At 37.9% G+C, this 26,735-nt stretch overlaps 1 protein-coding gene across 3 annotated transcripts in view; it reads right to left on the bottom strand.

Moving 5' to 3' along the window:
• Positions 1-26,735, bottom strand: part of efr3a (EFR3 homolog A (S. cerevisiae)) — a 139,235-nt gene that overhangs the window by 18,806 nt on the left and 93,694 nt on the right. For 2 of the 3 annotated variants that reach the window (XM_043688260.1, XM_043688262.1), the window contains exons 13-17: positions 18,650-18,725; positions 15,284-15,445; positions 13,773-13,904; positions 12,701-12,768; positions 8,366-8,493 (exon numbers count right to left, since the gene is read on the bottom strand). In XM_043688260.1, coding sequence (XP_043544195.1) covers positions 8,366-8,493; positions 12,701-12,768; positions 13,773-13,904; positions 15,284-15,445; positions 18,650-18,725 — 566 coding nt within the window. The remainder of the gene's footprint in view (positions 1-8,365; positions 8,494-12,700; positions 12,769-13,772; positions 13,905-15,283; positions 15,446-18,649; positions 18,726-26,735) is intronic. The other variant, XM_043688261.1, reaches the window with a different exon arrangement.

Genomic DNA, 26,735 nt, shown 5'->3' with positions numbered 1-26,735 from the left:
TAGGGTCAATAGCCAGAGACTTTTCCCCAGGGCAGGAATGACTGGCACAAGGGATCATAGTTTTAAGATATTAGGAGGAAGGTATAGAGGAGACGTCAGAGGTAGGTTCTTTATAGAGTTGTGAATGCATGGAATGCAATGCCAGTGGTGGTGGTGGAAGCAGAGTCATTAGGGACAATTAAGCGACTGCTGGACATGCACATGGACGGCAGTGAATTGAGTTTTGCGCAGGTTAGATTATTTTATTTTAGATTAGGAATAATCCTCGGCACAACATCGTGGGCTGGAGGGCCTGTTCTGTGCGGTACTTTTTTATGTTCTTTGTTCAATGAACTGCATTAATTTTGGTGTGAAAAAAAACTTAGCACCAAAGTGCAGGTGGGTTACAAAACTGGTTTGGGTCTAGTGATCCTTGTTCAGAATCTTGTGTTCTGAAAAAGGATAACTGGACGTGAAACGATAACTCTGCTTTCTCTCCAAAGATGCTGTCAGGCCTGTTAAGGCTTTTCCAGCAATTTATTTTCTGTTTCTGATTTCCAGCACCCACAGTTCTTTGGCTTTTTTGGATTACGAAAATATACGCAGTATCCTGCACGGTATGCTATGAATGTCTTTTGATAACGTTTAGTCAATCCTTTTGCAAGACAAAAATTCAGATTTATTTAGGTATAAAAACCTCACATTCCAAGCCTGTTTGTTCTCTTATAAATAACTGCACACATGTAGAGGTAATATAGCCCATATTCAAACCTGGGACATCAACAAAAGCCTACATACAGTTATCGGCATCTTTTGAAATCATTATATTGTGATGAAAACCTGTTATCCAAAGTGAAGCAGATTTGCGTCATTCATCTCAATAGTTAAATGTTTAGGATTGATTGAAGTGGAACAGGTAACCAGAGTGTAAACATAAGAATACCAATCATGCAACATGTTCCTTGTAGGACTGAGTGTAGACTTTAAAATAGGTGAATTGATTTGTTAGGAGAAAGTGAGGACTGCAGATGCTGGAGGTCAGAGCTTAAAAATGTGTTGCTTCCTGAAGAAGGGCTTATGCCCAAAACGTCGATTCTCCTGTTCCTTTGATGCTGCCTGACCTGATGCGCTTTTCCAGCAACACATTTTTAAGAATTGATTTGTTGTTCAGTTCACTCAAATTACAAGTGAAAATCAATATTTAATTGCCTTAGATTAAAGGAAACACAAAATCAAAAGAATTGGGTGCCAAACTGCACGAGTGGCACATAGGCAATCGTGCAGGATTTTGCATTGCTCTAAATTAGTCAAACCAAAGTCGTACCAATGTTGTCTTTCAAGTATACCATCTGAAATGATCCACTCATTATGCACAACACAAGGTTTCTGCATTGCTAATATATCGTATAAAACATAGTTCTTCACCTTGCACCTGTTTGAAGCTTATTATGAGTGTCAAATGGTAAATACATTTCTTTCATACACTTTCTACTGATGAATATTAACATGTCCTAATTGAACCAATGTTTTCTTCTCCTGGTTCCACGGTATTAGCAAATATGCACAAAGGAGGATTACTGTACATATAAAAGAAAAATAGATAAATATAAAATAGATATTCCATAAATAATTTAAACATTGACAGTCAAAAAACTGCTATAAATCTTTTAAAATAGCCTACTGACAATATTGAAAGAGAAAACGCAAGTCTACTTTTCACGTTTGGAATTATTTTACAAATGAAGTCAAACGATAGTAAATATAATAGAAATAGGATACGGAAGTTTTCAGATATTTAATCAATTGCTAATGGATACACTTATGTAAATTAAGGGATATGTATTAAAATATTATAGACACAGATATAAAATGGAAAAGGAACAGTTATTTTGTGGATTGGTAATATGTAGGCTATGGTATATCCAAAGGTTTGTACTTCAGTCTTTGTTTCCCATTTTTGTGAATCATTTGTACATCTGCACATAAGAAATGATGTTAAGGATTGCAAATACCAGAAGTAACAGTGGGCAAGTGCAGTTCAATGCAGAGAATAGAAAGTTATACACTTTTTAGGAAAAAAAGAGCGTAAAGAAATAGATCTTAATTGCAACACACTAAACAGAGTGAAAGAAGAGTGAGTTTAGAATATAAAAACATAGCTCCTTAATAAAATAAGAAGGCAAGTAGAAAAGAGCATCAAAAATATAAATGAGAGTCTGGGTTTAGTACATATGGGTGATGATAACTTTGAAAGGTTAGTAAGGCCAGAGTTTGAACATTGCATGTAATTTAGAAAAGCTCATGAAAAGGGAGAATAATAGCTTCAAAAAAAGAATGACATTAACAATTACTTTCCTAATATTATTAAGAGTTCAAAAATAATTTAGACTTTTTAATGAAAATCAGGAAAGCTTATTGGTGCTGAAGGATGTTTAAAAATTCACAGCATTAATAATAAAATGGTTTCTAATGGTCAGCAATAAGTAAAAGAAAGGAACAGAGACTGGAGATCGTTGCTATAAGAATAAAAGGGGATATTTTGAAAAATTGTGCTGCCCTCACTCAAAGGTTGTTAAAACTTGAAACACACTATTACAAGTGGCAGGTAAGGCAGGCATTACATAAAACTGAGCTAGATTATGTTTTGAACAATAACATAAAAGGATACAGGAGAAGAAGAGGAACATTGAATTAGAGCAATTGAAATGCGGGCACAATGAGTTGACTGGTTTCCTTCAATGCTAAAAATTCTGTGATTCATGAGACTGGAATACAAAGAACCTTTGCAAGCCCAAGTTTTCTAATGCTGTAGACACAGAAATGTAATCAAAATGTTCCTATAAACTCTCCTAGGTGGGATGCTAATGCATATCAAGAACAGTAGGATTAGATTACATTTTAACATTTAGCATTGATTTAAGTTAAAATTTTAGAAAATATCTTAATTATAATCCAGAGCAACTGTCATTTGCAAGAATACCTCTAATAATAATATAAAACAGATTGTAAAAACATGCTATTGTTACAATCTCACAGGTTGGCACATTTTAAATCAATTGTAATTGATAAACTAGGACAATAATCTAGAACACTGAAGTTGCTATGCTGATATTTTACCCAGGGTTGGTTACTTTTGGTCTTGGAGCAGACAAGAGTTTACTTCTATTCAGGTGGGGCTTCTCAGTTTCATATATCACAGGGAACTTAAAGAACAAAGGATACTAATTGCCTACAATAACTCAATATACCAAGTTATTCTGGAGACTGGAGATTTTCTTTGAAAATTCAGCAAAATGCAGTGAGGCATTGGCACAATTACCACACTAGTACAATTGTGCAGAAACACTCCTAATTGAATATGGACTGACTGATACATGATGTCATGTGTTATCATATGTTTGATGAAAAATACATTGATCAGCTAAAAGCCTTTTTCTACAATCCTATCTTCATCTTTGAACTTCAAAAATAGTAATCAATAAGGCCACATAATTTGTGAAATTAAATATGCAAAACAATTTGCCTTTGGCTTCTGAACTAACATTGGCAGCTTTTGGAGATTTTTTTTGTCAGTCTACTAACTACTGTAAAGGCAGTAATCAACTGAGCTAATATTTATTGGTCAGGTGCATCCATGTCGTTTTACATGATGCAGCTCTATCTAAACCAATGTTTACCTCTTGATTTCCGCCTGCACTTATGTCTGGGTTTTCGAGAAGGAAAAAGTTGGTTATGGACTAAATGCAAGAGATAAATCAGAGAAGAGTGATTATAAGTGTAAAAAATAGAAAGGAACAATGAATAGAAAGGACACATTTGTATGCACTATTGAAGTAATATATAAGGAAAAGATGCTGGTTATGGTTATATTCATGCAATATAATTAACAAATTTGACAAAACAAGTATCTTTTTCCATATAGAATACTTCAGACCAAATGAAAGTTTGAAGCATTTAAAAATATCAAAACTGGTCTGCTACCACTTTTAAGTAAACAATATTAAACCACCAATGATATCATCTTTAATGAACAGGTTTTTAACAGTGTTATTCCATACAGAAAAGACTGTTTCAAATTGTGTAATTTCATATAGTAAAAGGATGGCAAGAGGAGGAATGAGCTGATTAGGGACCAAAGAGGGGATTTATGCATGGAGGCAAGGAGATATTAAGTACACATTTCGGGTGCATTTAGAGAGGTCTGAGTAACATGGGGTCTGGTGGGATGTGTGGCAGAATGAGGCACCAAGTGCAGTGAAGCTCATCTCAACATCAGGATGATCTCGCTCCATCTTTGATACATTTCACAATAAGCATGGTGGCATTCTTGCTCGGCAAGAGCAAGATATCATTGGATAGTCATTATTGCTTGTTAAACACTTTATTAACACCAAAACTCAATTTAAAAAAAGAATTCTATTGTATCAACTTACTCTCACCTCACATCTTGGGCCAGTCCGGAGAACATTCATTAGACTGATCTGGGTATGGATTGCCTGTCTTATGGTAACAAGTGGAAGAGATTGGGCCTGTACTCATGGGAATTTAGAAGAATGAGAGGCAACCTTATTGAAATATACAAGATTTTTTAGGGGACTTGATCGGTTAGATGTGGTAAAATTGTCTCTCTTAGGTGAGGGTCTCGGGCCAGAGGATATAATCTCAGAATAAAGAGCCGCATACTTAAGACAAAGATGTGGGGGAATTTCTTCTCTTAAGTGGTAGTCAATTTGCATAATTCTTTACCGTAGAGGTCTGTACATGCTATGGGGAAATACAGAATTTTTGATCAGTAAAGGATTGAGGATAATTTGGAAAAGGCAGGAAAGTGAGGTGAACATGATTAGATCAGCCATTATTTAGTTGAATGGCAAAGCAGATTTGATGGGCTAAATAACGTGCTTCTGCTTCCTTGTCTTATGAATTCTGGGATATCCACTGGGTAGGTGAGTTGTTGTGGGTATGGCGCATGATAAGATGGGATGGAAATTGGATGACAGGTGCCATATGGGTACGGTAGGTATATAATGAAGCAAGTTTGGGAAGGTAGGATGTGAGAATTCACTATGCCTCAATGATAAAGCCTCAACAGAATGTGACTTGGCCAAAAGATTCAGCCCTTTGCATTTGTCTTTACCAAGAAAGAAGGTGCTGACCAGGTCATGGTGAAAAAGGAGGTAATTCAGACACAAAGTGGAGGTAATAGATAGACTGTCTCACCTTAAAGTTGACCTGGCACTAGGACCACATGAGTTGCATTTGAGGAGCATGAAAAGCAAAATTGCAGAGGGCACTGAATAGGATTTTCCAGCCTAGGACTCAGAGTTGGCCCATCCCATTCTCCCTTTTGATGATGTACCATGTTGGCTGATTGCTCTTTCAACAAACCATCTACTCTCCCATCTCCAGGCCCCTTTTCTTGACATGACATGCTCCTACCTTCTCAATGGAGTGTGAGGTGCAGGATGAAGGGCTTATGCCCGAAACGTCAATTCTCCTGCTCCTCGGATGCTGCCTGACCTGCTGTGCTTTTCCAACACCACACTCTTGACACTGATCTCCAGCAGCTGTAGTCCTCACTTTCCTCTGGCATCTCAATGGTGCCCTATGCTGAAAGCTCCTTGTATGTGAAATATATGGAACTTGGAGCAGCATAATAGCATGGACAGGGCATTGTTTAACCAACAGATGAGAGAGTAGGAATAAATGTGCCATTCTCAGACCGTTACAAGTGTGCATCGAAAGGATCAGTGCTGCAGCCAAGGCTATTCACACTTGATATAAATAACTTGGATATGGTATGGGGAGCAAATATAATATTTCCAAACTTGCTGTTACACAAAACTGGATAGGAACCTAAGTTGTGAGAAGAATGAAAAGGGGATTCAAGGGGACTTGGACAAACTAAGTCAATGGTTAAGGAAGATGATTGTAAATGTAAATATGAATTATCCACTTTGGTAGGAAAAACAGAACCACAAAATTTAAATATTGAGGCTGGGGAGTGTTGATGTCTAGACAGATCCAAGGTCTCCTTCCTTTTCAGTTACTAAAAGCTAGTACACTAATGTAGCAAACAAATAAGGCAGCAAATGGTATGCTGATCTTCATTGTCAGGGAACTGGAGTACAGGAGTAAAGCTGTCTTGCTAAGATTATATTGAGCCCTAGTGAATTTGCACCTCGAATACGGAGTACAGTTTCGGTCTCCATATCCAAAGATGGACACACTTAACATTGAGTACATACATCAGAGGTTCACTCAATTACAACCTGGGATGGCAGAATAGTTTTATGAGGATAGATAGAGAAAACTAGACCTGTACTTTCTTCAGGTTTTGAAGAATGAAAAGTGATCATGTTGCAACTTCAGTTCTTACCTATTGGATGTAGACAAGACGTTTCCCTGACTGGGGAAGTGTCAGAAAAGAGGTAGAAAGTGAGGTCTGCAGATGCTGGAGATCAAAGTTGAAACTTTATTGCTGGAACAGCACAGCAGGTCAGGCAGCATCCAGGGAACAGGAGATTCGATGTTTCGGGCACAGGCCCTTCTTCAGGAATGACAGGAATGCCCGAAACGTCGAATCTCCTGTTCCCTGGATGCTGCCTGACCTGCTGTGCTGTTCCAGCAATAAAGTTTCAACTCAGAAAAGAGGTAGCCCATATAAGTCTGAGATGATGAGGAATTTTTTTCACTCAAACTAGTAAATCTTGTCGTTTTCTACCTCAGAGGGCTGTGGAAGCTCAATAATTGAGTAAGATGCCAAAAACTGAAAGACTTCCAAATACAAATGACGTAGAGAGATATTGGGATAGCATGTGAAGGTTGCATTAACATGATGATCAGCCAAGGCCTAATTGAAAGGCCTAATTAGGTTCTATCCCCAACTCTCCTCTATAATGTCTCATGCATGGCTGCTGATGGGTCTTCAGTGGCCTGACCTCTTTCTTGATGGGGTGACGACTGAAACGTGTTGTAGTTTTGTTTGAAGAAAATATCCATTGGTCAATGCAAAGAGTAAATTTTCTGTTAACAAAGCCAAAGTGAATATTACTGTTTGGATGTTGCACATGGCCAGGTTCGGAGAGACAGAGCTGACTGCATAACATTAAATGATCAAATTGTGTGCGATTGTCTGACAAAGGGGTACTTATAAAGTGTATCACATTGAGATCTGTGCTTTTGATGGGCATTATAAAGAGAGGGATACAGTGCAAAAGCCAAAAGGTTTTGCTCAACATACATAAAACACTTCAACCCAAATATCATTATGGCTTCCAATTCTGAGATGTGAGAGGAGGATTAAGGGGCTGGGGAATTAGGGAAACAGAAACAGGCAACACACCAGGGCTTATGATCTCTTTCTGGACCTGAGCAGACCTGCAACAAAAATACTATACCCTGAACTGGAATGGAGAAGGGAAAGGAAGGAGGAATGGGGAGGAGAAGTCAGAGTACGTTTATATAGCTCTTGGCCAAGTGCAGGGCCATGGTAAATTATTTCAGTTATTTTCTTACATTCATAGTGCAATTACCATTGCAATGTAGTGCAACTAAGAGAGTTCATTTATGAAAATGTTCCACAATTAGCTTTACAATAAATGACCAGATTATCTAAATTAGTGGTGTTAGAGTGAGAAATATTATGCTTGCAGTCAAATGAACTTCCCTTCCCTTCTTTGAATAGTGCCATAGTTCTCAATGCACTGAATAAGTCTTGTCCAAAAGACAGTACCTCATCACAGCACAAGTTGCTCCATGAAATGAATTCACTGAGTATTACAATTCTGCATTCCTACCATTCACTCACTAAGTGGAGATGGTGGCATAGTGATAGTGGTCCAAGCTAAAGAGGTGCAGCCATTGGTTCAAATTGCACTAAGGCAACTGGTGGAATTTAAATTCAACTGACTAGTTTTCAATTCTAGATTTAGTCTCAGTAATGGTGACCATGAAACCATAACTGATTATCACTAATTTCCAGATCTGGCTGACATGCGACTCCAGTTCCACAGTAATTCTCTTAACTGTGCTCTGAAATGGCCCCAGTGAACCATTCGATTCAAGGGCAACTACATGAGGACAACAAATATTGGTCTTGTCAGCAATGCTCACATCCCATAAACTAAGTAAAATACCTTGGAAAAAATGTGGCTTTTCCAACTACTTTGTGCAAACTGCTTGAAAAATGATTTATTATTGGGTGCTTATAACTTGGAAAAACAATATCAGGAATTAGCTTCACCTCTGTTGTTGAAAAAAGATGTTTTATTGCTTTTATATCAGAAACAAGTAAAAGTTAGCTGTAAATGAATGAACTCAATTTAGAAATAAGTTTCATGGTATTATAAGGATAATGCTTTAATCACTACAACTGCACTCCTACCTGTAAGTTGGGGTACATATGGCACTGACAGCCTCTCCACACTGTAGCCACTGCCAGCCAGCGCATCTGCAATCTTGTTTTGCAAGAAAAGACAACTTTTGTCTTGTATCTCGAGGGTTTTGGGCAATCTATTGACAAAAAAAATTAACATTGCATATATTGCATAATTGATAAAAGCTCCTGTAACAATCTTTTGCAAAGTAGATTTACAGAGCAAGTTCACAAAATGATAAAGTTGTAAAAAAAAAATTGATCTTCAAAATTTGGTAAATATGAATATGATCTAACTTTTATTCACTGAATTAAAGTTTAAATCTGCACAACTGCCCAAGTATGCCACTGAAAAATTCATATTTTATAAACCATCAAAATCAGGGCATGAAAATAAAGTTTCTGTAGAAGATGTAAGTGCTCAAAGTGCTGTGTTACTGTATTGCTAACTTTGTCATGGCCACAGGGAATGAAGAGAAATCTCAGAAAATGTATTCTATAATTTTGTGCTTTATTTTAAAAACGGGAAACCTGGCTGGACTCAAAAAAGCTGAAGTTGATGACATTATCATATTTCCAGAATCTTCTAAATGACCTGCATTGGCATTCCAGCTATAGTCAAAAGATGGTATTGTTGGAAGCTGAGATCATGAAGGGATTGGACAGGATGGAAGACCCAGAGGGCATTTCCTCCTTTGGAGATGAAAACTAGAGAATATAGTTTATGAATAAGAGATCTCCCTTTAAGACAAAGTCATGGAGTCACAGAGATGTACAGCATGGAAACAGACCCTTTGAACCAACCTTGTCTATGCTGACCAGAAATCCTAACATAATCTAGTCTCATTTGCCTGCACTTGGCCCATATGCCAGAAACCCATCCAGATGCCTTTTAAATGCTGCAATTGTACCAGCCTCCCCCACTTTCTCTGGCAGCTCATCCAATACAGATATCACCCACCGTCTGTAAAAGTTGCCCCTTAAGTCTCTTTTATATCTTTCCCCTCTCACCCTAAACCTCCCACACCCCATGGAAAAGACCATGTCTATTTATCCTATCCATGCCCCTCATGATTTTATAAAACTTTATAAGGTCACTCCTCAGCCTTCGATGCTCCAGGGAAAACAGTCCCAGCCTCTTCAGCCTCTCCCTATAGCTCAAATCCTCCAGTGTGGGTAACATCCTTGTAAATTTTTTTTGAACCCTTTCATGTTTCACAACATCCTTCTGAAAGGAAGGGGACCACAATTGCACATATTCCAAAAGTGGCCTAACCGATGTTCTGTACAGCTGCAACATGACCGCCTAACTCCTGTACTCAATACTCTGACCAATAAAGGAAAGGTCTTCTTCACTATCCTATCTATCTGCGACTCCACTTTCAAGGAGCTCTGGGCACTTCAAGGTCTCTTTGTTCAGCAACACTCCCCAGGACCTTACCATTAAGTGCATAAGTCCTGCTCTGAGTTGCTTTTCCAAAATGCAGCACTTCGCATTTAAATTTTCTTCACTGGATGATAGTGGATGCTGTGTTTTTAATTTTATTCAAGGCTGATAGAGATAGATAGTTAAAGGACTAGTAAGTAGAGTGTCATGGGATGCTGATAGAGAAGTGGAGACCACAGTCAGATTTTTAAAAATTAATTCATGGATATTAGCTATCACTGGCTGAGCCAGCATTTGTTGTGCATCCTGAGTGGCCCTTTAGAAGGTAATAATGTGCTGTCTTCTTGAATTGCTGCAGTCCATTTGCTGTCAGCACACGCACAATGCTGTTAAGGGAGGGAGCTCCAAAGCTTTAACCTAACAGCAGTGAGGGAACGTTGATACATTTTAAGATAAGATCAGCCCTGATCTTATTGAAATGGTGGTGCAGGTTTGAAGGGCTAAAATGGTTTGCCCCTGTTGCTACATATGACCAATCAGTAACGTTCAGTGATCATACTATTATCCATCAGCTGAATGAATAACAGTAAAACAAAGCTATCAGAATCTTTAGTGGTGAGGTTATTTTCCATCAAAATCATGGTTCCAAAAATAAATTCCAGAGAGCCTAAAGTAGTAAAGTTTGGGATAAAGTAATACAGGAAAAATAAATGTCACCAGCAACCTTTCATTCAAGTGAAATATATACACAAAAGAATTAATGAACACAGCGAAATTGATCAGGCTGGATTCCAACATGGTAAACTGAAAAGTCAGAACCTCATTACTGCCAACAATGATGAACTATGATAATCAAAGATCATGTGCTGTTTGAGTGATGATATTCAAATCCTGGCACTGACACTAAATTTTAATTTTGCATGAAGCTCTACAGACAATTAACAATGATCAATGTTTTGCTTATGAGTAAAATGTCCAAAAGCAAAAATCAGATCAATTATAATGGCGGTCTACATCTAGAATGCTAACTCAAAGGCTCACAGTGAAGTCTAAAACTAGAAAACTGTATTTTTTTGTTTTTTGCTACTAAACATCCAGGAATCAACATTTCATTATTAGCAGCAATGACACTCCTTTCAAATTATAAGGTATTCATGGAACTGCTTAGAGATATAAGGATATTGCAGGATCTTTGATCTTGCTTTAGGAAAACAAAAAGTGTACATGAATCTTCGATGATTTGTACTTGTCTATAATGTCCTACATTCTTCTGACATCAACAGCAATTTGCATTAATATAGCTGCCCTCTTGACCCCTCTGTTTATTTGTCATGCTGATTATCCAACAACCAGTAATGGACAAACAGAAATTTTATCCATCTAAGTACCAAGAAGATCAAAGCCATTGTCTTTAGGCTCAGGCACAAATGCATTCTCAAGCACTGATTCCATCCCTTTTCCAGGTCCTAATCTGAGGGCGAGCCAGTCCTTTTAAAATCTCATCACTTATCTTAAATGACTATAATGTCTATGTGCACCAACCTGTTCAGGTTTAGAAAGATGATACAGTGATAATGCCATATGTCTACTAGCTCAGAGGTACAGAGACTAATGCTCTGAAGATAATGGTTCAAATCCCACCTGATGGAATTTGAATGCAATGAATAAATGTCTAATAGACAGCTCATCTTGGTAGTAGTCACCATGAAACAATTGTCAATTATTTACTAATTTCTTTAGGGCAGGAAACCTACTGCCCTTTCCATGATCTAGCCTATATGTGATGCCAGACCCACACCGATGTGATTGGTTCTTAACCATCTTCTGAAATGGCCTAGCAAGCTAGTCAGTGCAAGGGCAATTAGGGATAGGCAACAAATGCTGACTTTGATAGCAACAGTCATATCCCATGAAAGAATTTTAAAAAGCCAGAGAATTGATGTGACATGGCACACAAGCCGAACACAGAACTAGGTGGATTTCAGATGGCCTTTTTTGCTTTACATCAGGTCAAGTTATCTTCCGCAAAATGCTGGGCCTTGCAACGAGTGCAAATTTTCTGCAAATTCTTCGGGAAATCTTGTGTAAGGATCAGGAACACTCCAAACAAAATAATTGGATGATATATCTCAGTCACTATGCTCTCTTAGAACATTTTTTTACAACTCTCCCGTGACAGGATACTCTTTCTGGTAGATAGAAGCAACAAAATGGGCGACACGGTGGCACAGTGGTTAGCACTGCTGCCTCACAGCGCCAGACACCGGGTTCAATTCCCACCTCAGGCAACACTCTGTGTGGAGTTTGCACATTCTCCCTGTGTCTGCGTGGGTTTCCTCTGAGTGCTCCGGTTTCCTCCCACAATCCAAAAATGTGCAGGTTAGGTGAATTGGCCATGCTAAAGTGCCCATAGTGTTAGGTGAAGGGGTAAATGTAGGGATTGTGTCTGGGTGGGTTGCGTTTCGGCGGGTCGGTGTGGACTTGTTGGGCCGAAGGGCCTGTTTCCACAAAAAAATTTTTAAAAATGCTGGATTGTAATGATTGCAAAAGACAAGCTGATCATGCTACCAAGCTCAGTATTTCTCTATGTTCATAATTCTTTACTAATACATTTCGTAATTAGGCCAATTAAACAAAACATGCATACATATACAGAATGAATCTAAATATAGCTATTTCAATTAATTTCTGAATTTCAGGATTATTTCTATTATTTAAGTACATAAAGAATTTGATACTATATTGTATCAAGGCCTGCTGACAAGCACAATTACTTGTTTTCATCATAACACTGCACGGTTAATTCCTGAATGTTAAACACAGTTCTACCATTATCGATTTTACATTTAAATTGAATAAAATCAAGATTTGGCGAGATCAATTCACAAGGCTCCAGAAATCACAAATTCCTTTGATCAAAATAAACAAAAGACTAATTGACAAAATAACACATTTACCCGTACTTTTCTCTGCAGATATATTCAGGCAAAAGATATGATGCCTCTTTGCTTCTCACTTCAATCACCTTGAAAAAGCAGAGGAACTGTGTTGTATTAAAGTGGGATAGTTTTGATCATCACCCAAAAACATTAAAACTAAATGTATAATATCATCAAATGAAACTTGAATCCAAGTAAGATGATGCTCATACAATAACTGAGTTTTCTTTGCGAATATGCAAATAATTCCCAAGTTATGAAGATAATGTCCTAGCTCTATGGATTAGATTTATCAATTTAGAATTACATATTTTACTTAATGCTGCAATGAGGTTTTGTGGCTGAGAACTATAAAGTTTAACAGAGAAATCAAGAACTGAAAACCATGAAATAAAACAAAGTGATGAAGACTGCCCAGTTATCTGAATCAACAGTCACAAGTTGCTCATTTATAGTTTCCTATGAAATAGATATTTTACAGTCTCCTGTTGTGTATCCCAACATAGAGTCTGCTCAAGTAAATGGGTTAACACTGGGTACTGCAGAAATTGCATTCAGGTTAAGGATACCCAAGGTTCAGTTCATGGGTTTAAATTTCCATAAACTACTGCAAATTACCACCCGAGCTCTGCAGGAATTTGGCAGCCACTGCTGCTCCTTTCCCATCAAGAATATGGTTTTGCAGGCACATTGACAATTTCTCTCTCACCAGCATATATTATACAGCAAGTCCTCTTTAACTACAACATGCTCACACAGCAGCATTGCCTACATTTAAAAAAAATGTTTGTAAAGGAAGATAATATCTGATATAAATTGGCAAGTGATACCTTGCCAATTGTAAAACACTCTCCCAATATTATTTTGAAGTACTGTTCTGTGGGAACCAGCAATTATCTGATATCTTATTGAAGTGACTGCTTTATGTAAGTCTAGATTGCAATAGACAATAGGTACAGGAATAGGCCATTCCGCCCTTCGAGCCTGCACCACCATTCAATATGATCATGGCTGATCTTCCTTAATCAGTATCCCGTTCCTGCCTTATCTCCATAACCCTTGATTCCACTATTAGAATTAAGCCACCAACCTTATTAACATGTTGACAGAAAGCTGGCACTGCAATCATCTGACTCAGAAAGTTCAAGTATGCAGCCACCAGAGCCAATATGGCACAACGATTGTACACAGGTAAGTTATCTTCATTAGTAACAGCTAAGTCCTAGAGCGAAACATAAAGATGTCACTAGAAGTAACGTAATTACTAAATCTTTTCAGAATGATGTTCTAAAAGTTTTAACCTTTAGCAAATCAGAAAGATACAGCAAGTTAATATTTTACTACTGATGTATGGTAATGCCCTGCTGAATTTTAATGTGAAATGCATGCCTTACAATGGCAAGCATATATGAATTATGAAGGTCCTTATGAATAAAGTTAACTCAATGATATATAGCTGTTGGTGGAATGGTTCCTGTTGTGCATATTAGCAAACAATGAAAAAGATGGTTAGAAACAGTTACCATCATGAGGAAGTTATGAAGTTATCTTCAAACAAATTAATAAAACACTCTTCAAAAGTCACTGCAAACAGTTCAGTTGAAACATATGCCTTCAAGTAATATTGAAGACCAACGAAATTGCCTATTCAAAATTCAAAGTAACTGTACCTTTATGTCTGTAGTTTGCTGTAGGTTGCATTGATTTACCAAAACCAGCCGAACCAATGCAAAACATCGAGGAATGCCACGTGCGAATTATAACCAATGCAAATTAATATGTTGCAAATTTTGTTCTAGTTTGAAGCAACATCAGGCTGGAAGCTACATCCACTGCCCAAATCAAATCAATCACTATTAGAAATTCCTGCCAATTGCAGGTTTTCACAAGTATTTTTATAATTAAATATTTAAGCTGTAAATGCATTTGAAGTTAGAAATGCGAATTTACTTGAAATTTGAAAATTGGATGGATTTGCTTAATTTTTAAAAAGACTCCCTTTTAGTTACTTAAAATCAGCTTATCCACAGATGCTGACATATTTGAAAAATATTCATCTTTTGTGATAAACTGATCTTTTGCAATGATAAAATTGCACTAGATTATCACTCAGACAGGTAAAAGAAATTTATTTAATTGCAAATTTAAAAAAACTGCTGCATGGGACAGTTCAAGGAGATTTTATGTTCGACAATGTGCAACTGGGTTTGAATGGAAATTGAGAAAAAGCTTGGCCTTGCAAAGCTTATTCTGAATGCAATCTGCAATGGGATCGCCAGTTGTGTCTTTGGAGGCTAATCTTAGCCTGTATTGCTAGTATAACAGCCAGTTGACCCAGTATTCAATGTTCTGTAATAGAAGCTTATAATTTAGAATTTAAAGTGGGAGTACGGCTCTTTTTAAAAGTTAATCCATAGCTGACAATTAGATTTAGAATGCAATTGTAAGGTTTACAAGATTATGCAGCATAGACATTGTCTCGTTTCAACATACAGTGTAGATATGCCTAATAAGCTAGGCTGTGTAAACAGCAACATATTAAAAATTACTAAGTGCCTATTTCAGAACACTAAAACAAGACACTTTTCCAGTTTACAGTACCTGTATACCAAGAGCAAGCCGAATCAAGTCTATGATGACCTCGTCATTGGCCAGTTCAATGGTGATGAGCAAAAGAGCAACAAAAAGAGATTCAAAGTTTTTCTGTTCATTATCATCTTCTTTACAACCCATATAAATGTGTCTGTATAGCTGCTGTCCTTGCTGAAAACAAATACAGTAAGAATAAATTTCAAGGTCTTTTTAATCAGAAAAAAATGAACAACACTTTAATGAGCAAATGTGCTTGAACAATTAACAGTCATCTAAGAACACACACCCCTGTATTTCTGATCATTCAAATGTTTATGCTGAAAAGTATGCTAAGATTAAACTTCAACTGCTAAATGATTTCCTGCACCAACAATTAACTGAATAGAGGGTATACTATGGTATACCTCTGCGTTGTTTAGATTTGAGCACTGGGATCTGAGAATACTGAGGAGGAAGATCAAACAGGGTGATAAAAATTATTTGCACTTTTTACAGCTTGTACTGTTCATTATTTTGGACAGTTGCCTTCTAATTATTTCTAAAAAGAGATTCTATTTTTGTTAGCAATCGGAATTAATTTTTTTCTCATTACGCTGAGCAACCTAGCAATTATGCTTGACCTTTTACACAATTAAAGCCACAAGCAAATTATCTTCTTTGAGTTTTGTTTAAATCACTGCCAGTGATAAAAGGGTGGCCTGCAGATGAGAAAAAAAATGAATCTGAGGAAATTAAGTTTTTACCATAGAATTAAATGCAAAGCATGTTTTATTACCAAAGACCAGAAGACAAAAGATTTGTAAATTTTTTTTAAAAAATCTAGACTCGAATGATAACCATGAAACTTGTTCCAATTGGTGGAAAAATTCATCTTATTCACTAATCACCTTAGGGAAAGAAATCTGCCATCTTTACCCATTCTGACCTTCATGTGATTCTAGCATTATATAACGTGACTAATGCTTAATTGTTCTCACTAACAGTTGAGAAAAGCCACTCAGTTCAAGAGCAATTCCAGATGGGCAACAAAATCTGACCTTGCCAGTGACACCCACATTGATAGGAAAAAGGTTTCCCTGAATTGCAGTTTTCAAAATAAAATGTAACACTTGGAACTCAATGTCAACTTCTTAACAGGAAAAATGCTAAGCGTGACAGATGATGAACAACTCTTACCATTAGTACTAAATTCCTGCCAATTGCTGCACATTGTTAATCATAAACTAACCTTTATTAGCCACTCAAGATTCAGCTTTGCAATTATGCAAAAGTCGAACAAATGTTCAGTTGATCATAAGATGATTCGTGATGATGAAGTCTATCCAGTATGTTCACTCAAAAGCAGTCCCTAAAAATACACTCACTTCTGCATCTTGTTTAAAAAAATTAGGGCTTTTCCTTTTATTATACGACCTCAATATTTAAAGCATGGTCAATACAAGAAAGATTCATTTTCCACAGACAAGATTTTTTGCATGGCAGGATTTCCAGCCTTGCCACTTTAAGAGGTGGAAAGGAATGCATCCTTGTCGATCATTGCACCTTCACAAATCCTCAAAGCTCCAAGGGAAATGAAGATCCTGCCTCAGGAGCTGACAACCAGTCCCAGAACTACCGCTGAAACAGGGCCAGGGTATCAGATGATCCCAAAATCATGGACTCCAGGAAAGGGCAGGACTGCCTCATGGTGAGGAGAGGAGACCTGGATAAAACAGAGTGGAGGAAAAACCCACAGTGCAAGCCATTCAGGGGCCACAGCTGGACTGAGGCACCATGGGAATTGTATGGACTTGTAAAATTCATCATGTAAACCCATCAACATGAAACATACATTATATTCCAAGTCAATATTTTTAAAGTCGATTAGGTAGTGTTAGAGGTATATGTAACCAAATCAGAATTTCCATTGGCTCCAGCAATAAGAAAGCTCTGGCATAACAGTGTTAGAGTGGTAATGAATAATTTAAATTTCAACAATGCTACAACTGAATTTCTAGAGACCAAAGGTAGAATTCCACCTGATAGGAAAAGAGTATACACCTTTGTTCACGTCAGAATTTTATTTCTCTGGAAACAAAGGTCTAGCTTGTGGGCCATTAACTTCAATCTTAGATGATTGAGAACCTGGTAATATCTCACCACGATATAGATAGCCAATCCATCTGTGCAATTTGTGACTCTCATCTAATTTACAACTATATGCTTTTGAATTTTAGTGCGGTCAGGAAGCTGGGATAGATTTCCCCTTTGCCAGCCAATCAGACAAAAGCTGTATTTACTACTAGTATTTCACATTATATTTTTAAGTATTACAAAGCAAGAGTTTAATTGCATATCCAAAAATAATTTTTCAAACATTAACCAAAGGGGAGCTTGTCATAACTGACTCCTGGCAAAATTGTTGTTCGATCCCCTCACTAATAAATATAACCAATTAGGTGTCTGTCACTGAGTTCCATAGAACTACTTGTAGCAATTTGGTCTCTGAAAGGAGAATCAATGTTGCTCACTGCAGATCCGCAATCCATAAACATACCACTTGATGATGAGGTAGATAATAGGTCCAGCTAGCTTGAACTTTGTGCTAGGGCTCTGAAAAATTATCACACCATTTCTGAAATTCAAGTCTACGAAAGCAACAGAATGATTCAAAGGCCAACTAAGTGACTAGATAGCTCTGCCCAAGATGTTATAGCAAAAAGATTAAAAAAACTGAGAAGTGACCTGCTGAGAGACCTTTAATATTATGAAGAGCATTGACAAGGTAGGTGCAGTGAAGATGTTTCCTTTTGTGGGCTCGTAAATAAAAGAGGTAATTATTAATAAATACCACAAATAATTCAGGATATATTGCTTTCCTTAGTGACTAGAATGTAGAACTTGCTATTACAGAGCAATTGAGAGAAGAACACATACAAGATAAGCACATGTGCAAGATAGGAACAGGGACAACATAAGATGTGACAAGGCTCTTGTAGGGAATAAACACCAGCACAAATATCTGTTGGTCAAATGGTCTATGTTGTAAAATTCAAACTAATATAATAATTCATTGATTTTTATCCAATGATCAGCAAGTCAGAACTCTCAAATGTTTGTCTAACTATACTCAGTTAAGAAACTATTGCTTACAGGAGAAAAGAGCAGAAAAAATACTTTCATAAAAAGGAATACATTTCAAGAACATTTAAATTAATTTGAGTTCTAACCTGAGAAACAGTAATATGAATCTAGTCTGAAACAAATTGAAAAACCACAAGAACCCATCAATTTATTAGATTGAAAAACTAATGAAAACACTAACCATTCCTTCAACATTTCAAATTAGCTGTTCAGTTAAGCTTAATGAGATTGCTTAATTGCATCTTTAATTACCTTTTTCATAAAACTAATGTCTTGCTTTGAGCTCTTGTCTCTTTTTATCTTCAATGCTGAAACATCGGGGATGACTCTTCGAAGAAAAGAATGGTAATATTACTACAGATCACTGCAAATAAAAACAAGACCAGAAACAACATGCTAAACCTTAAACATGTTTTTGAAATAATTTTATAGTACTGGACATAACTAGTGACACAAGTAATGCCAACAGGTACATGCTTTATGTAAAATTAAAGAAAACAAATTTAATTTGTCACTAAACATTCCTGTATACCATAACATTATAAACAAACAAAAGTAGAGTTAAGGGATCAAATGTAGGCAGATGTGATATAAGAAAGATAAGAGGTGAAAATAGCAATATGGGAATTAACGGTAAGAGAAACCTCGGATTACACCAACGACCAAGACCACATATAACAGGACAACAAAAAAGACAAAACTAAAGGCTCTGCATCTGAATACATGTAGCATTCATAACAAGGAAACAATACTTGTATTGTCAGTAAACAAACTGATAGCACATATTGAAGTAAATGAACCATGACAAAATCATGGCAAAGGCTGTGTCAGGACACATAATGAAGCTTGGTAAAGATTGAAGGCAGCACTATTAATAAAAGATGGCATTTGTGCAATAATTAGAGATGACCTTGCCTCGGGATATCAGGATGTGGAATTGGTTTCAGTTGACATAAGGAACATGATGGAAAAGTCCCTTCTGGGAGTAGTCTACAGCCCCTCTAATGGTAAACTTAATATCACCGAAATACATAATTGTTATGATGCAGAAGGAGGCCATTCAGCCCACTGTGCCTGCACCAATTCTTCAAACAAACATCATTACCTCGTGCCAATCTCTGTCTTGCCCCTGTAGTCTTGCACACTCTTTCTATCCATATAATCATCTAATGTCCTCTTGAATGCCTTAACTGAAACCATCCCTATCACATTTCCAGGCACTACATTCCAAACCCTAACTACTTACTGAATGGATAGGTTTTTTCTCACATTACCCTATGCTTCTTTTCCATATTCCTTTTGAATCTACACCCTCTCTTTATTGTTCCTTTTGATGTGGGTCCAAATGTACAAGAGGAAACACTGGGTGCCAGGACCAAGTGAAGTCCCACAAGTTATTACCGTTCAGAGACTCGACCCGAACTGTTAAGCTCCTGGATGAGAAAGGACAAACTGCCCTTCTTTTATCACCCACTCCCTCAGCTGGTCTCAATAAAGTTAACTTATCAAGGATATTCTCCCTTGAACATGTTTCTCCCAGATCAAAGGAATTTATGTTTTAAAAGGAGCTGATTTAACTAGGCCTCCACAGAATAACAAAAGAGTGGGTTTTTCATTACTAAGAACATAAATAAATAAATCACTAACACACATACAGACTGATTAGAAATGAGAAGTGAGTTCCAAGGAAGGATAAAATGGTGCACAGATCAGTCTCTATGGGCAATCTGAGTTGATTTTGGTTTTTGATTCCAGTTTGGCTGATTTCCTTTGATGGTGGTTGGATGGCAGCATTTAGACAAAGAGTCTTCCTTTTGTCCTGATTCTTTCATTGGCATGCTAGTTTTGTAGCACTCATAATAAGAAAGCTCTTAACCTATAACTGAGGGGTGATTAATGAGTGGTTCTTTAAATGTGACCTTAACAACATACTTATGCTCAAACCCAGGCTAACACACAGACCGCTGCCTCTTTTCTCCTCATATTCAGTAATAGATAACTCCCAGGAGATTACAGTTTAGCTGATACTGCATTTTCCCCATTTAAGACCATCCCTTTGAAGCTTCCTTGATGTCTCTTCAGTATGACATTAGAGGGTTTCTCCCCTAACAGCCATTGAACTCATATTGACAGTCATTTGTTTAGCTGGAGCAGCCCTCTTCTTAAAAAAGAAATGCATGATGGAATTAAGAGTTCAATCTGCCCAAAACTGATCTGAGGTAACGATCCATGGTCATGACAATTGTGATGAAGAGTTTGCAATAATCAAGGTGATTTTAATCTGCATGTAAACTGGAAAATAGACACTAACAGCCTGACAGAAAAGTTCATCAAATGCTTTTGAAGTAGATTCTAAGAGCGGTACGTTTTGGAAACAACCAGACAGATGGTTATAATAGATTTGGTAAAACTAATCAGGTATATATAGAGCAGTGGCAAACTGAATTCAAATCAGAAAAGTTGAAGTAATACACCTGGGGAGAGCTAACAACACAAGAGATCACACTGTGAACAGTTGGACCTTGGACAGTATTGGAAATCAGAGGAACTTTGGCGTGTATATCCACATATGGTCACAGAATCTCTACTGTTGGAAAGAGGCCATTCAGTTCATTGAGTCCGCACCAAACCTCCAAACAACACCCCATCCATACACAGTTCCCCTAACATATCCCCATAACTCCACATTTACTATGGCTAACCCACCTAGCACATCCCTGGACAATAGATAATTTTTCAACATGTTTATCCACCTAACCGTTAGACAGATATCTGAAGTTAGCAGTTTAAGTAGAAAAGCCGATAAGACACCATATAGGATACTTGGCTTGATTAGCTGAAGCATAAAATACCAGAGCAATGGGGTTATGATAGAACTGCATAAAACCCTGGCTAGGTTACAACTGGAGTACTGCAAATAGTTCTGGTCACATAATAGAAGGATGTGATTGCACCAGAGGATGCAGAGGAGATTCGCCAAGATGTTGCCTGGGATAGAGGATCTGATCCATGAGGAAAAAACTGGACTTGTTTTCTTTGGAGCAGTGAAGGTTCAGAGAAGATGTGAGGGGGCATAGAAGAGCAAGACAGAAAGGCATTGTTTCCCTGCTCATAAGGGGTCAATAACCAAAGATTTAAAATAAGAGGTAGAAAGCCAAGAGGGGAGTTAGGGGGATATCTTTACACCCAGATGATTTGAAGAAGTCTGGAACTATGCCTGAGAGGATGGTTGTATTAGAAACACTCTCAGCATTTAAGCAGAATTTAGACATTTACTGGCATTGCCATAAGTTCCAGGGTATGGAGAAACTGAGGACTGCAGATGCTGGAGATCAAAATCAAGAAGTGCGGCACTGGAAAAGCACAGCATATCAGGGCAGTATATAAGCAGCAGGAGAATTAATAACCTCAGAGTAAAGACACCCAAGGTAGCACCAACCACAATATCATTACTTTCTACACCCCTTTTGAAAGAGAGAACCGGAGTGTTTGAAAGCTAAATGTAGATTAACATATGGGATGTGAACTGGCACATTAAGCTACAGGATAAATCAATAGAGGCACAATGGTGAAGGGACTATTTTGGAATATGTCTCTTCTTACTATAAAGAAACATGCTAAGCTGATTCGGAATTGTAAGCTGTAAAACGTGCTCTTTTATCTCTTCCCTCTTCACTGCCCCAGGCTCTAAGCATACCTTTCAGGTGAAGCAGTGGCTTACTTGCACTTCTTTATACCTAGTTTAGTGTATTCATTGCTCACAGTGCGATCTCCTTTCCAATGGTGAGACCAAATGCAGATGTGGTGACCACTTTGTGGAACACCTTCAAGTGTCTTGTTAGAACTGGTTTGGTGTCAGCAAAGGCATGTATTTTCAACTATATACATCTATCCTTAACAATTCTTGATATTTAATTTCTCCTTCACTTCCAAAAGCACCTCCCTTTGTTTTTTGCTCTGCTCCACTTGCTCCTCCTCCCCCCCTTTGTTAACAGCGTGAAAACCACCTTCGATTCCAGGAAAGAGTCATTGGACTCAAAACCTTAACTCATTTTCTCTTTCCACAGATGCTGCCAGACCTGCTGCATTTCTGTTTACATTCTAAAGGAAGGACTCACCATCCTAAAAAGTTAGGGAAAGTGTCAAACTCAAGGAAAAAGCATAACTGCACAAAGATGAAGTCATGTGATTGGCAAGAATATAAAGAACAGCAAAGAATACCAAAAGGTTAATCATGAGTAAGAAGTTAGAGCATGACAGAAGGCAAATTAGCAATCCAAAATCAGAGAGCAAGAGTTTCCAGAAGTATTTAAAAAGGAAAAGAAAACAAACAAATTGCTGGAGAAACTCACCAGGTTCGGCAGCACCTGTGGAGAGAAAGTAGAGTTAATATTGACTCCAGTGACCCTTCTTTGGAACTAATCCAAAGAGGGGTAATTGGACTTTCTTCTCCACAGATGCTGAAAAAACCCAGCAGGTTTGGCAAAAAACATTTTTTTATTTTTTTTTTTTTTACAGTTTTCAGTATCTGCAGTTCTTTGTTTTAGAAAAAGACCAAAAAATGGTAAAGTGGATTCTAGACTTGTAGAGGGAGAATGGGGAGTTAAAATTAGACAATAAGGTTATGGCAGATGAAATGAACAAATACTTTGCTTCTTTTCTTCACTTCAGAGGAAACAAAAACATTCCACTAATAACTGTAAATCAGGCAGAAAGGAGAGAGGAACCTAATGAAATTGCAATGATGAGGGAAGCAGTACTACATAAATCAATAAAGTTGCAGGCTAACAAGTCTCTGGATTTCGTACATTGATCTTCATTCCCCAAAATGCCCTCAATTCAGGTTTCGATTCCATCAGAATGGCAAGTAGCAAATATAACTCCAGAATTATATTTGTAGATACATTGTTGTGGGTTCTGTTCGCCAAGCTGGGACATTTCATCCCCTGTCTAGGTGACATCCTCAGTGCTTGGGAGCCTCCTGTGAAGCGCTTCTGTGATCTTTCCTCCGACATTTGTAGTGGTTCGAATCTACCGATTCCAGTTGTCAGTTCCAGCTGTCCGTTGCAGTGGTCAGTATATTGGGTCGATGTGCTTATTGATTGAATCTGTGGATGAGTGCCATGCCTCTACGAATTCCCTGGCTGTTCTCTGTTTGGCTTGTCCTATAATAGTAGTGTTGCCCCAGTTGAATTCATGTTGCTTGTCATCTGAGTGTGTGGCTACTAAGGATAGCTGGTCGTGTCGTTTTGTGGCTAGTTCATGGATGCGGATCATTAGCTGTCTTCCTGTTTGTCCTATGTAGTGTTTTGTGCAGTCCTTGCATGGGATTTTGTACACTACATTAGTTTTGCTCATGCTGGGTATCGGGTCCTTCGTTCTGGTGAGTTGTTGTCTGATAGTGGCTGTTGGTTTGTGTGCTGCTATGAGTCCTAGCGGTCGCAGTAGTCTGACTGTCAGTTCGGAAATGCTCCTGATGTATGGTAGTGTGGCTAGTCCTTTGGGTTGCGGCATGTCCTCGTTCCATTGTCTTTCCCTTAGGCATCTGTTGATGAAATTGTGTGGGTATCCGTTTTTGGTGAATACATTGTAGAGGTGTTCTTCTTCCTCTTTTTGCAGTTCTGGTGTACTGCAGTGTGTTGTGGCCCTTTTGAATAGCGTCTTGATGTAACTTCTTTTGTGTGTGTTGGGGTGATTGCTTTTATAGTTCAGGACTTGGTCTGTGTGTGTGGCTTTCCTGTGTACCTTTGTGGTGAATACTCCATCAGATGTTCTCTGTATCATCACGTCTAGGAATGGGAGTTGGTTGTCCATTTCTTCCTCTCTAGCGAATCGGATTCCTGAGAGTGTGGAGTTGATGATCCAGGGTGTGTTCTCTATTTCTGTGTTTTTAATGATTACAAAGGTGTCATCTACATATCTGACCCAGAGTTTGGGTTGAATTTGCGGTAAGACTGTTTGTTCTAATCTTTGCATTACCGCTTCTGCTATGAGTCCAGAGATGGGTGAGCCCATGGGTTGATTTGTTCATATATTTTGGTTGTTGAATGTGAAGAGTGTTGTGAGGCATAGGTCCAGTAGTTTGAGTATGCGATCACAGAAGCACTTCACAGGAGGCTCCCAAGCACTGAGGATGTCACCACAACAATGAGCACCCGAGCTACAAATCTTCTCACAAACTTTGTAGATACATTCTATTTTGCTCAAAAAGTACACAATCTTCAGGCAGTCGATCCATGTAATATTTCATAAATTCCTTCTTTGGAAATAGAACCAGTCTGACTCAAGATTGGGACACAGGCAGACTCTAACCTCACACCTTTAATGCATTGTCTAAGCGGAGATGTCACTTTTTTTTTTATAAAACCTAAAGTTATCTCAAGAATGTCACTTAAAAGAAGTTTTGGGATCACATATTAAAGAACTGAAACTTGCAACCAATTCTAAAAGTTGCAAGACTTAACAGCAATCCAGGTTTGTTCAATATATCATTTCAGTTGCATGACACTATAATCTTTTGCTATAAATTCTGTGTCTTATGATCCTGGTCCACAGCTACTGGATAAAGGAACAGTGCTCAAAGCTAGTGCTTCCAAATAAACCTGTTGGACTATAACCTGGGTGTTATAACTGACAGGTTAATGTTCAAGGAGAAAGTGAGGTCTGCAGATGCTGGAGATCAGAGCTGAAAATGTGTTGCTGGAAAAGCGCAGCAGGTCAGGCAGCATCCAGGGAACAGGAGAATCGACGTTTCGGGCATAAGCCCTTCTTCAGGAATCTTCAGGACAGGTGAGGGAGTGAGGGAGTGGCATTTTTGATAAGTGATAACAGTGCTACTGTTCTTAGGGAGGATATTCCTGGGAATACAACCAGGGTAGTTATTTGGGTGGAACTGAGAAAGAAGAAAGGGATGATCACTTTATTGGGATTGAATTATAGACCCCTAATACTCAGCAGGAAATTGAGAAACAAATTTGTAAGGAGATTTCAGTTATCTGTAAGAATAAAAGGGTGGTTATGGTAGGGGATTTTAACTTTCCAAACATATAACCTGGTGTTGTGTAATTTTTAACTTTGTCCACTACTTAAAGAGGAAGAGAGATGTAAAACAGGAAACTATAGGGCAGTTAGTTTGACATCTGTTGTGGCATAGGTATTGAAATCAATTTAGGGGATTATAAGTTTTTCTAAATGCATAATTAAGGTAACCAGAAAGAATCAGAATGGTGTCAAAGAAAAACCATATGTGACTATTGGATTGCAACACCAAATACAACTCACAATGAGCACGAGCAAATGTGAATTTTTTAAAAAAAACTGCAGCCATTCACTGCAGAGTGTTCTCAGTTCACAGCAGTATCTTCTTTTAGTTCACAGTCAAAAGTAAAGAAAATAAAAACTATGATCTTTAGAGGATGTGTAAATGGGCCTTTTCTGATTGGTAGGATGTGATGACCAGAATCCTGCAAGATTTTGCATTGAGGCCTTAATTTGCTACAATATGTCAATGACTTAGATGTGGGGAACAAAAGCCTCATGGTTAAGTTCACAGATGAGATCAAGAGAATTAGAAAAGTACATTGTGATGAAGAAAAAAAGAGAATCCAGACTGATACAAATAGGTGAAGTCTGGGTGGGACCCAGGGAAATAGTGAGGAAATAAATCAATCTGATACTGGTATGCTTGGGAAAAGGATTGAGTCAACAGTCAGGGCAGGCAGGGACAAAGCAGAGAGCAAGATAGGACTGATAAATTAAACTGCATTTACTTCAATGCAAGAGGCCGAACAGGGAAGACAGATGGTTCGGAACATGGAACTGGGATATCATAGCAATGACAGAAAGGTGGCTCAGGGATGAACAGAACAATGTTCCATATACAAATGCTATAGGAAGGGGCTCAAAAGAAGAGGGGGAGTGGCGCTTTTGATAAGGGGTAGCATTGTTGCTGAACTTGAGGATATTCCTGGGAATACATCCAGGGAAGATATTTGGGTGGCTATGAGAAATATGAAAGGGATGATCACCCTATTGGGATTGAATGATAGACCCACTAATAGTCAGTGGGAAACTGAGAAACAAATTTGTAAGGAAACTAGTTATCTGTAAGAATAATAGAGTGGTTATGCTAGGGGGATTTTAACTTTCCAACCAGAGACTGGGATTGCCATAGTGTTAAGGGTTTAGATGGAGAGGAATTTGTTCAGTAACTACAAGAAAACTTTCTGCTTCAGTATGTGGATGTACCTACTAGTGAAGGTGCAACACTTGACCTACTCCTGGGAAATAAGGCAGGGCAGGTGACTGAGGTGTCAGTAGAGGAGCACTTTGGGGCCAA

This window comes from Chiloscyllium plagiosum, chromosome 4 (genome assembly GCF_004010195.1).
Source record: "Chiloscyllium plagiosum isolate BGI_BamShark_2017 chromosome 4, ASM401019v2, whole genome shotgun sequence".
Lineage (NCBI taxonomy): Eukaryota > Metazoa > Chordata > Chondrichthyes > Orectolobiformes > Hemiscylliidae > Chiloscyllium > Chiloscyllium plagiosum.
This window is presented reverse-complemented; position numbering and strand designations above follow the sequence as displayed.